We start from the raw sequence: 13261 nt of genomic DNA, 5'->3' as shown, positions 1-13261 counted from the left end.
ATTTTGTGGAACACCTGAAGTATTAACATTAGTAACTATTATGTTTATATTAATTACAGGTCTCGCTTTGTTGTTGCCTTTTTGCCCAGTTATTAATTTTATTGAGTACATTCCTTCGACGCGTTTAAATGGTCGATGCCATTATTACAGTAAAGAGGTATGTAGGTATCATCACGTCTAATGTCTGAAGTCACACCGGTAAACTCTAGCTAATTTGCTCACTTAGAGCATCAGTCTATCGTGCAATATGATAGATTAATCCTTATACACGACGTGAAGAAAGATTTCTAAGATGTTTGGAAAGTTGTCTACCGCCATTCTTGTTCAACCCGATGAAGCAGCCGATTCTATATACCGGAGTGACTCGAGATTTTTAGCCTGACTAAGGGCTGTCACTTCAGTGTAACCCCATTTAGTTTGTTGCTTGCCTCCCAGAAATTGTCATCAACGGAGCAGGTCTTTGCAACTGGACTACTCGATACCCTTCTGCTCCGGGAAGGTATTAAACCTAAAATCGGCCCCACGCTGTGGTCATATTCCTGACAGTGTGTAACGTGTTAAAGATGGTTGTACCGTTCAAGCTGTTCTGGGTTAGAACCCAACTTTCATCATCCCTGAAATTTCTAAAAAACTTTTGCGGCTGCCTGCTGTTCGCATCAAAGACGTCCCGCGGTTCACGCTCAAGCGTACATCCGCCACCTTTTAGCAGCAACGTTGCCCAGTGGGCAACATATACTGCCTGCAATTGCCCGCACCAAGCGGCGCCTCCACCTAGCGCGGCCGACCCAACCCATCACTACAATCTACGTAGTATAGGCAGAAGCAATGCCGAGCAACAGCCTTTACCTCCGCCCCGTTCCGGCACTCGCCCCGCGTAATAGAGATCAACTCCTAGTCCCTCACTCCATGTGCCAGCTAAGAAATGGCAACCGTCCGACCGGCGTTTTCGTTACACGTGCTGGCAAAACACAAGTACAAACCCATCGGACGGCACACTTGAAAAAGCCTATATCCTTCAAGGCGTATCCACCCATCTCTTACTCCCAAAGTGACAACTATCAACCCAACATCCGCAAGGACAAGACCTTAGAAAGTCACGGATAACCATCTGGTCAGGTAATGTTGACCTAGAAATAATTAACATCTATATTCCTAATCCCACCTGCTGTCCAAGTGGCTATCGACCTGATATCAGCGCGCTACTCAGTGGCGAAAAACGTTCTATTCTCGGCAACTTCAACGCTCACCGTGACCTCTGGCATTCCAGCTTGACATCCGACATCAGAGGCAGGCAGCTAGCAGAGCAAATAGAAAATACGAATTTCTGCATGATAAACGGCGATGCCCCCAACTCGAATTGCGGGTAACTGTCACAGCTCACCAAATATTTCCATCGTCAGCACAGGGCTCATTAACAGCGTCGATTGGCAGCCGATGCTAACTTTACCATCTGACCACCTGTCTATACTCCTTTCAATACAGCGCCCTGCTAATTTTATCACTTCTGAAAAGAGGACTTTTATTAATTTCAAAAATGCTAACTGGGAATCACAAACCAATCTTTTGCTGATCTCCCCGTTCCGACTTATGACCGTCAAGGCGAGCGTGCGTTCGCAAGGCCATCACTTCTGTTAGGAATCTCAACTTGGATATTATGCGACTGTTTAATGTCCACAAACATGTCAAATGGGAGGAGCACCTAAAGAACTGCGACCTCTTTGCAGGTGTTGGTAAGCTGTGGTCCACCATCAAATCCTTGTCCGATCCAACAAAACAAAAATCTTTGCGCTGAGGGAATATACTACCTAACGCCCGTTTTCAACCTGTTGTGGAAGTCCTTTGTCATTCCCGAGCAATGGAAATTGGCAAGGATATTTCCACTACTAAGGCCATGGAAACCATCCTGCTACCTCATTTCACGGTGAATTTTCGCCTAGCAACCCATCAACATGGCTTCCGCAAAATGCATAGCACTACTACCGCGCTAAGCGCAATAAACACTCAGATGAATTTCGGATTTAATCAGGAAATACCCCATCACAGGTCTGTGCTCGTGGCACTTGACCTCTCAAAAGTATATGACATTCTCATACATGGCAGAAGGCTTGCTCCTTCCCCTTGCTTAAAAAAGATTGACCTCAAATTGTCTGAATGGTTGGCAAGCGTAGGTTCAATTCATCAGAAAGAGTTAAAACGTTGTTATGTTAACAGTGCTTCGCCCCATTCAATGGGCACGACCACTCACAAACTGTAATCAAAGTCATCAACAGGGGCTGACCATATGGAGATTGTTGTTAGAGGCGCAGTTTCCGCATAACAATGAACAAAGATGATTGGTGTCATGTGGGGACACATCGCATGCAGAACATACATTACGTATGTCGGGGTTGATTCTGGACAAAGAAGAGTTTATCCTGTTACAGTATCCAGAACTAAGTTGGGCCAAGGTGGCTCGTGTCTCCCTTGGTAGTGTATTTTCTTCTTCTGCAAGAGTAGGATATTGTATATTTATAACAGGGTACACCGGGCGCGTCCTGGCAAATGCGTTTACCGATTCTGTGTGGAATTAGTTTACGGCCTGCTTACGCTTGTCTGGATCGAAGGGCTGTGTTGGTAGGTACCGGATCTCGTCATAGTGCTTATGGAGATGTTCCCTTAACCCCCGTGGGACTGGCGTGAATCAAGCAGTTGTTTGCTAGGATGTCCTGGTTTGTGAAAGTTTACCAAAAACTGCCTCTTCAGCATTTCGTTGTGCTCTTTAATTTTGAGCTTTGGGGCCTTATTATGTAGGTGGTGGTCGGGTCATAAGTAGACATGGCGTGGCAGTTCTGATAGCAGCATTTTGACAGGCCTATAGCCTTTTCCAGTATGTGGTTTTAAGACCAGGGGTTTTTTTTTTCATTGTCGCAAACCGGGACACCCTGACAAACATCTTCTTGATCTAGCCCGATCTCCAAGAGGGTTAAGGGAACATCTCCATAAGCACTATGAAGAGATCTAGCACCTGCCAACATATCTTTTGATACAGACAAACATAAGCAGGCCCTAGGGAAAATCCACACAGAATCGGTAAACGCCTTTGCCAGGACGCACCGGGTGAACCCTCTTAGCCATACACAATATCCCACTCTTGAAACGAAAGTAAACTATCCACGGAGACACGCGTCACCCTAGCCCAACTTCATTCTGGATTCATCAAAAATAGTTTTTCCGATAAAATAGAAACAATTGTTTATGACACAGTGTTATAAGAGAGTTAGATTGTTAACAAGGACTCCATTCTCATAGGTTAAAGGAACGTATAAATTGATTGGTTGTGTCCCTAACTCTAGATTCTGAGGGTGTATTCGAAATACGTAGTATAAAGGTTTCGTACACTCGACACTAGGCCTAAATTTGAGGTATGTACATATATCTCGCTAACAGTGCATTTTCACTAACATACTGTTTTATGGAGCTAGGGACAGAAATATTGAAGCCAATTCTAGATAATCTTTATCGCTTAAATTTTTTGGTGTCATGACGTAATTCTAAGTGCCATAGGCCCAAGTAAAAAACTGGGGACTCTGTCACCCTTACTGTGTTGATATAACCCCAAGTTTTTATTTTTCTTGACAGTATCCCGCATGCTTTTAAATTAAGCCTTGTAAGTGAAAGTAGACATAGGATGTAGAAGCTTACGCCGATCATTTTATCGGAAGCGGCGGCGGCCCGCCGGCGTACTAATTTAAAAATTTTAATTTTTCTATTTAAAAAAATATGTAGGATAAAAAATTTTAGAAGTAGCTTTTTTCGGAGGGACTGTCTTTCATTCACTTACTCCAGGTTGGCTTTGAACCTAACCCCGGTCTTAGTGACTGGTACTGCTGCATCTGCCGAAAAAAATAGAAACACTTTTGTCTGTATGTCCCGTTTGGTAATAAACCAAATATTTATTTTATTTTTAAAAATTTATTTTTTTTATTTTTGAGTTTAAATATTTTAATACTAATAAGAATTTTCTTTTTGAAGTTACTCAAATATTTTTAAGTTAACACGAAAACTCAAATAAAAATTATTTTAAAAATTAAAGAAAAGAATACAAAGTAGTTAACACTATATTTACTCCCCCTCCAAGAAAATTTTAAACAAACAAATTATTAATAAATATTAAATGTAACTTTTTTTGTTGTTTAATGTATTTGTATATGTATTTAAATTAGTGTTAATAAATATGTTTGCTGGTTTAGGTAAATCAATTGAAATATTTTTAATAGTATTTTTGTATTGAATTGTAAATGTTTTATGTTTCTTAGAAATATCTTTAAAAGGTCCTTCATAAGGTGATTCTAAATTAGATTTACGAAGCACTTTATCAAAAACATACTCACACTTTTCTAATTTTTTGGGAACGAAAAAGTTGCATTTGTTATGATGAAAAACTTTAGAACGAACAATCGAAAAATATTCTCTTATTTTATGAAGAGCGTCATTAGAAAAATCATGTTCTTTATTACTATTTGAAATAATTAATTCACCAGGTCTTCCAAGTGTTTGGCCATAAACAAGTTCAGCAGATGAACATTTTAAATCTTCTTGAATAGAAGTTCGTAAACCAAGTAGAATGAATGGTAAAATATCAGACCAATGAACCGAGTCGTTTGATGCTATAATTGCTGCTTTTAAAGTTCGATGAAATCTCTCAATCATGCCATTTGCTTGGGGTGGTAAGGAGATGTATGAATTTTATGAGAACCTAAAAGTTTAGTTAATTCCGAAAAAAATTTTGTGGTGAATTGTGAACCTTGATCTACTGTAATATTCAATGGAATACCAAATCGTGGTATATAATTTTGAATAAAAGTTTTTACTATAGTATTTGTTGAAATATCTTTAAGTGGATAAGTTTCAGGCCAACGTGAAAATCTGTCAATAATTGTTAAAATATAACAATTTTCATTTGAAACTGGAAGAGGTCCAACAATATCCATATGAATATGTTCAAAACGACCTGATGGTATTTGAATAGGAGATTTAGTATGTCTTGAAATTTTGTATTTTTGGCAATTGATACAAGATGAAGTCCAATCGTTAATTTCTTTACGCATGTTAGGCCAATAATATTTATTTTGAATTAATTTTCTAGTTGTTCTTATACTTGGATGTGATAATGAGTGAATTTTGTCAAATATAATTCTTCTCATAGAATGTGGAACATAAGGTCGAAAAGGTTGTAGAGAAACATCACACCATATGTTTAAATTAATAACTGGAATATGAATTTCTTTTAAATTATTTTTTAGAATTTTGATCAGAAATGGTTTTTTGTCAAAATGTATCAGTTTGTTGTTCTTTATATAAAGTTTCTAAATTTATATCTTGAGTTGAAATTGCATTTACTTCTGGAATACGGGAAAGTGTGTCGGCTATGTTGTCTTTTCCACGTATATATTGAATATCATTTGTAAATTGCGCAATATATTCAAGATGACGTAGTTGACGAAGAGATCTATCTACTTTAGAATGTAGAGCATGAATTAAAGGTTTATCATTAGTAAAAATTGTAAAAGTTCTACCTTCAAGAAAATGTTTAAAATGTTTAATTGAATTATAAATTGCCAAAAATTCACGATCAAATGTTGAATATTTAGTTTCTGTTGTAGCATATACCCGTTTTAACTAAAAATTCAAATTCAGCTTTAGCAATTTTAAGTTTGATAGACGACTGGGTTTCGAAAATGGTAAAATACCTTTTGTTTCTATCCTGTGAACCGTATGGTGTTTAACTTTTTTAGTATAATCTGGTTCACAGGTAATAGACGGAAATTCATTAAGTAATTTTGAAAACTTCTTTTCGACAATAAGAATTTTGAGTGAGAAAATATCAGAAAATCCAGAAGATCCAGCAACTTTAATTTTTGTAGTATAATCCATTATTTCTTTGTTTTTAATATTGACAATAATTCCGAATTTTTCTAAAAAGTTTGCTCCTAAAATTGGTGTATCAATGTTCGCAGTAATGAATGGAAATTCAAAATCTCTTCTTAAATCTAAATCAATTTTAAGTAGTTTTGTACCAAAAGTTTCAATTGGAGAACCGTTTGCTGGAGTCAAAGTAAGATCAGAATTTCTTTTATACATTTAAATTTAGAAAAAGGAGTAACTGATACACCTGCTCCGGTATAGATAAGAAAATTAAGGTTATTGAATTTATCAAATATGAATAGGCGACGAGTAGGTTTAATAATAGTTCCATTATCCGTCACCGTCATAATGGATTGTTTCAGTTTAAATTTTGTTCGGAATTTGAATTATGATTTTGATTAAAATTGCATGGAGGTATACATTTAAGAGCGTTATTCTTAAATTTTTTGTGATACCAACAGATATTTGTTTGTGAATTAAAATTACAATTGTTTGAAAAATTTCTGGATCTTGAAAAATTTCGAGATTTAGATCTATTTCTATCTTTAGATCTTGAACGGATTTGCAATTGATTAATATCATTAGAAATTTTATTTAAATTTTGATAAATAGCCGTAGTTAATTCAGTTCAATTTTTAACGCATTGTTCTAAAATATTATTATTTATACTCGAAACTACAGGAGATTTGGAAGAATGAGGTTTGTTGATTAAATCAAAAAGTATTTCAGCCAAAATAAATACTTCATCTTTATTTTGATTGTTACTAGAAGTTAAATGGATTTGCATTTCTTGTGGCAATTTACGAATCCATAATTTGTAAAGTAATTCTTGACTTACAATGGAGTCAGTACCTATAAGTGATTTCATAAATCTGAATAATTCAGATGGTGAACGATCACCAAGTTCAGTTTTTGAAAATAATTGTTCTAAACGTTTCTCTTCACTAAGAGAAAATCTTTCGCATAAAATTTTTTTGATTGTACATATACATGAACCAATAAACAGATCCCGCATTAGGAAATGAGAGAGCAAATAATCATAGTTAGCTGTGAAATAAATTTTCTCGACGTGACGTCACGCTTTTGACAACATGTTTCATTGCTGACGCATTGTTCAGACTTTATTCCAATCGGAGTATTTTGCTACGCTCTTACCTCCTACCACATTTTTTATCTCAAAGGTTTATTTGGGTCGAGTTGAAGGCTTAATAGTATTACTACCTAATATCTTTTGGTTGAAGTTTTTATTGCATACGTATGAAAAGCTGATTGTTTACAAGTGAGGATTGGATGACATATTTGTTCACATTTTACTTACAGTTTTTGTTTTTTTCGCACGGAATGAAAATAGGAGTAAAATATAAGAAAAAATATGTGTCCGGACGCGATCTGTAAATCCTGCCAAAATTCAACATACAGCTCTTCTTGAAGTTTTATATAAAAACGAAGTACCTTCAGTGAGTGAGGTCAGCTAACCCTATTTTACGATAACAGTCGCCAGATGGGAGCACTAATCGAGGTCAAATTTTCCTCCAACTGCCTCTCCCAACTCAGTGAAGGTCTTCACTTTCCCCTGCTTGAATGCTGCGGCTAGTTTCTTTCTTGGCCGGAGCGTATTCGTCCATCCGCATAACATGACATAGCTAGCGAAGCTTTCTGTTTTTATTCGCTGCAGTATCGTCATATCTGCGAAAAGCTCATATATCTCATCATTATTCCTCCTTCGATACTCGCCGTCGGCATCACGGACAGGACTATAAATCTTCAGTTACCAGGTCGCCATTATCATTCCTGCAGGAATCTTCCCCGGTCTCGAAACCTTCCGTCATTAAAAGACCATGAAATATGTATGGCAAACCGAAAATAATAATATTTTTTCTCGATAAATGTCCGGGAAGATGGAGCCCACTTTTCTTCCAGAATGTGGTGTGCTAATGGGTACCATAATTGGTCATCCTACATGTTTTAGACGAACTCCTTGTGAATCTGATAAGGCAGTTAACTTTTTTTCTGAGAAACATTTCATGGCAGAAACAAAATCGAAAGGTTTGCCAAGCCACCAAATCAATTTGATGTAGTTGTTCGCCCGCTTTCAAGGAAGAAAAATATACTCCGAAAATATAATTTTTACTCCGGCGTCGTCGTTTACTCAGGTAACAGTTTTAAATACTCCGAACACAGGTAGCGAAATATGAGAGAAATGTAATAAATCGAAATATTTTAAAAGCGCTACATCATCAAACTTGTTTTTCAAATTTTATTACAAATAAAACAACTCCGGAATGCTAAATCTTGGCTCATTTGTTTATGGTACATATATGTAATACTCCTATATTGCTACAAAAGGCTAGGTACATTCCCAAACATCAGAGTGCCGATATATTGCTGTTTAAATGTTTTTGTTTTTGTATTCAACAACCGAATGTACCTAAATTAAAATTTTTTCTTGTCACACTTATGCTGCTACAATCACAAAAGTTTTGTAGGCTGTCTTGTTTTGATTTCGAATTCAAAATTCATTGCGAGCATTTTCTATTAGCAATATAGGAGTATTACATATATGTGATTGTATCATATTTATTCAAAAGAGGAGGAGGGTTAATAACGTCTAAAATTTTAGATATAGTATCTCGTTGAAGAGTAACTAAAACATTTTGAAATTTCAAATTATCATCATTGATATTGTTAATTTCAAATTATCTTTCAACAAGTAAAAACCAGGCATCGGGAGATTCTTGCCAAAATTGTGGTCATTTAATAGATTTAGTAGAAGAAACATTATTTTGTGTTGAAGTATCTTGTGTTATATTAGAGATGTTGTTTTGTGTTGTATTGTGAGCCATTGTGTTATTTGTATAGTTGCTATTTTGATTTTCGGAATTTTTAAAATTACGGGTTCGTATTGGTGAACGTAGAACCATATAAAAACAAATTTAAATGAAAAATTTGAAAATTAGAAAATATTTAAGAATTTTTTTTGGAAAGGGAGTTAACAATTTAACAAAATATTTATTTTTATACAAAAAAAAAATTACGTAAATTTAAATAATTTATATAAAATTGTTAAAATATAAAAATAATCTTAAAATAAATTTGAAAATTTAAAAGGTTTAAAATTGTATTTTAAATTCTAATTGAAAAATTTTTAATTTAATATTAAAATAAAAATTGTACTTACATAAAATTAAATTTAATAAAAAAATATTAAAATTAATGATTAGTTGATTGATGATTGTAAAGATTTTGCGTTTTTTGACGTGATATCAATTAAATACATCGTTCTTGCTGTTTATGCAATGGCTTTGTTGTTTTGTTTATAAATCTCTTCATTTTCATCGTAAGTCTTCATTTTAAATCTGTTCTTGTGTGTATTGCGTGCAAAATTGTTGTAGTAGCTCTTGTTGTTGTGGCTTGGATAACCCAATCGTTGCTTTTAAGAGTATTATGTTGTAAATGTTTTGTAAATTATACACACATTTTTAGAGTTCTTTATTAGTTAACAAATCGTAGACAAATTTTATTTTGTATTTTTGTTTATGTTGCATAAAATTCATAGAATGTCTACTAGTAAATTTCTGTTATACGTACTTTTATGTTTTTAATTTGATTTTCAACACTTATTTTTTGTTTTAATGTTTAGTATATATAATTTACAGCGACTGTTATATTAAATTTGCACAGAATGTTGTTGTATTGCTTCCTGTCCACAAATGTATAGGGAACACAAACATAGTTATATTATATGCGCAAGAATTTCAATAGTGCTATTTATTTGATTATTTTTTTTTTATTTATTTAGTTATTCAGCGCGTACTGAATTATGCTATTTTTATTACAATAAATATGGAGGGATAGTTATGTACGCTAATGATCCCAGTTTTCTTTAATTACATCACGTTACTACATATGTACTGCGAAATCACATAAAAGCAATAATAAATTTGTCTATAATCCAAGTTGAGTTTGGTTTTAAAGTTCGGTTTAAAGTTGTAGGATCATTGGCAGGATCGCCAATATATTTGGTAATAAACCAAATATTTATTTTATTTTAAAAAATTTATTTTTGTTTATTTTTGAGTTTAAATATTTTAATACTAATAAGAATTTTATTTTTTGAAGTTATTCAAATATTTTTAAGTTAACACGAACTCAATTAAAAATTATTTAAAAAATTAAAGTAAAGAATACCAAGTAGTTAACACTATATCCCGTATAAATCGTGGTTTCACCCCTTATACTCGTTGTCTACACGATTCCATTAAATCATTTGTAGCTCTTTACTGGTCACGGACAAAGGCAAATTACGGCCGCTATTAATGGTCTATTAATAGTCATAATGCTCGTGTCCGTTTTAACGATTAGGATCAATGCTGGCCTATTGTTGATCGCGCCAAGGACCGACTTCGGCACTTTTAAAGAGCTACAATTTCCGAAGTGCCAACAGTAGCAATCCCGACTACCAGTCGCTACCACGCCTCTTGACTCGCACACCATAGAAAGCACCGAAGATAGGACTGCGACTTTGAACGCATACTTTCGTCGACGTCACTTTCCTAGCAGCTCTAGGTGTAGCTCCCCTGACTTTCCGACGAATATTTTTGTCGCGCTGCGCTGCCGAGTTTCACCAGAAAAACATCTTGAAACGCCCTCGAAATGGATAGCTGTATAAGTGGATGTCATTGCGTAACTCATGGAGGAAAATCGTACAATGCTCTGCGCATCTACATAATTTCAATTTTACTCTGGATACAATTTCTAAAATGTTGGCCAAAATTTGCAGACGTTTGTGTTCGAAACATTGATTTCAATAGCCTTCGTTAAACCAAAACGATGTTTTAGAATGAAAGTAGGCCGCATTTGAGTTGAAATATGTTAAGGTTATATGCTCCAGTCATAACTGTTGTTTTCCGGCCTTATAATATAAAATTTCATATTGTATCACCTCGTAGCTCCAGTTTTCCGATTATTTAGACTGTCCAATACGTTAGAGTAGAAGCACATCCGGTCATTTGTTCGACTATCTTGCTTTTGCTTTACCACTTTCAGTCTCCTTAGGAAAGACAAAACCTCACCTGGTAAATATATGTGCCTACGTATTCACTTTTTTAATAGGAGACGTAGCGTGTAGCTGATATTTAAACTTGTGATTCAATCCAAGGGCTTAGTTGGGGATATGGCCGCCAACTTTAAGAAATGTCAAACTTGGATACTTGGATTTGGAATTCTGAAGTGTGAAAATCCAAATAAAATTAACAGTTCAGATTTTATTTTATAGCTTAGCACAACAGAGGTTTGATTATAAGGCAAAGCGATTTTTCCAACCTTTTTCATACGTTCATATATCTTCAACTTAAGTATGAGATGAGAATCATTGAAAGGGAGTATTTAAACCCCTGAAACTTACAAAATAACTTTGCATCTCTTATTCTTTTGGCAATTTGAAAAAATCTACACCCTTTTTGGATAACTTGAATTTTTAATAATTTTAGGACCAGTTGAAACTCATGTCGAACAGGGTCATTTAGTGAGCATTTGTTATTATATAATTGTTCTTTAAGTGTTTTGTTTTAATCATTTGATGAGTTTGGTGATGCAAAATCCCTGTTGAGCTGGCACTGAAAACGCCTGTTTTTTTAAATAACTTCTGAACGGTTAGAAAGAGTTAAATGCAATTGGATTCTTATAACTGGTGATGCGCATCCGTTGATACCCATTTCGGCCCAACTTTCGGCACGAACAATAAACGGCCTAGACGGTCTTTAATTAGAAGAAAATATAATAACGCGCGAAAAACCACGAAAATCGGCTGCGGCATATATCTCTAGTAGGAAATGCGGGTTGGAGGAGGAAACGATCGGGTACGTTTTGCGCTCGTGCCCTGCGCTCGCAAGGGTAACACAAATGTTGAAGTACTTGCCAAGAGGACGGAATTATTTTATAACATAGGACCTGGTTACTGTTAGGGGTTTCAGTTTCAATTTAGTCGTTGAGCAAACATTATGGACTGAGTAATATTATGGACTCATTCATTATATGTGATGTCCTTACAGACCAGCCAGTTTAGTCTAACCTAACCCTCCCTACAGTCGACTAGTTGCACTCTAAAACTTTTGTATGAAATTAAGATTAAAATGGGGGTAACTTCCTGTAGAAATAATTTTTTGGTGTAAAAATGCACATTTTTTGTACGTATTCATGTTGAAAATAAAAAAATGGATGATATTACTATAAGAAAACGTGTAATATTTTGATTTACACCCGATAAGTACGTAGTTTTACGCAAGAAGTGTGCAAAACTATACATGCTTTGTAATTTCACACAACATTGTCTAAATTTCGGTGACTTATTATCGTATTTTGCTTCAGGTAACTGTAAATTTTCATTTTCTGTCAAATCGTCTCAGTTGTCGCCTCGTGGTGGAAAAAAAGTGAATAAGCTTTAAAATATAATTATAAATAGGCGAATAAGCTAGCCGAGACATGAATCGGGGACACTTCCAACAAAAAAGGTAATCAAATTTCAATAGTAAAAAGTTTGACCAAGTTTAACTTTCTAAACGCAGTCGATGACGGGCAATTGCACCCAGGCAACTGCAAAAATATTTATAAAGGGTAGGGGAATATTGTAAATAATTTAGCAATTCGCATAAACATGTTGTTTATTACAGATGATTATTTATACATTCTTTTTTCTTACTTCTAATTTCAAGAATCTGGTGCTCTTTTCCTGTCAGCACTTCCCGACATATTTCTGGGAATTGTTGATTTTTTCAAAAGTTCAGCATTTTCAGGAAGGGTTAAAATTTTTTGGAATTCGAGAGGTGTAAAATCTGAAAAATTAAACTTCACTCGAAAGATGTGCCCAACATTTTCAACAGTCAAACGATTTCTTTCTTTTGTCCATTGCGAGCTCATTAAGGAGAAAATTCTTTCACAGTTCGCATTGTGACATGGTATCGAATAGAAAAGTTAAGCAATTTTGAGCACTTCCGATTATCCTTCGAGATCTTTATTAGCTGAACAAAACGCAGCCATTTTGGCGCTTGCAGATTTTTGTGCAAAAAAGTCGTGCTCATCGGCCTTGGATTCCAAAAATTTTCTCAAATTTACTATTTGATCATGTAACAAAGAATCATTGATGGGCAGTTTTTTTTCAAGCAAATAAAAGAGGCATGGTTCTACTTCACTATATTGCAAGTTTTGATCTGTTTTGAAATCCAACCATTTGAAAACTCTGAATTCCGAAAATCCTGGCGTCCAAAGTTTCATATATTCTAATGTTTCACCATCTTTCTTTTCCCATCTTTTCTTAATTGTGCCAAATTCGTCCTTGCAGCTAATGGAATAAAATTCGATT

At 34.9% G+C, this 13261-nt stretch overlaps 1 protein-coding gene across 5 annotated transcripts in view; it reads left to right on the top strand.

The window, feature by feature from the left end:
- The window catches only part of SiaT (Sialyltransferase), a 92279-nt gene that overhangs the window by 60202 nt on the left and 18816 nt on the right, over positions 1–13261 (top strand). For all 5 annotated transcript variants that reach the window (XM_067773254.1, XM_067773253.1, XM_067773251.1 and 2 more), the window contains one exon: positions 60–157. In XM_067773254.1, coding sequence (XP_067629355.1) covers positions 60–157 — 98 coding nt within the window. The remainder of the gene's footprint in view (positions 1–59; positions 158–13261) is intronic.

The sequence above is a fragment of the Eurosta solidaginis genome, chromosome 3 (assembly GCF_040869045.1).
Source record: "Eurosta solidaginis isolate ZX-2024a chromosome 3, ASM4086904v1, whole genome shotgun sequence".
Lineage (NCBI taxonomy): Eukaryota > Metazoa > Arthropoda > Insecta > Diptera > Tephritidae > Eurosta > Eurosta solidaginis.
Note: the sequence above shows the minus strand (reverse complement) of the source record. Positions and strands in the feature narration are given on the sequence as shown.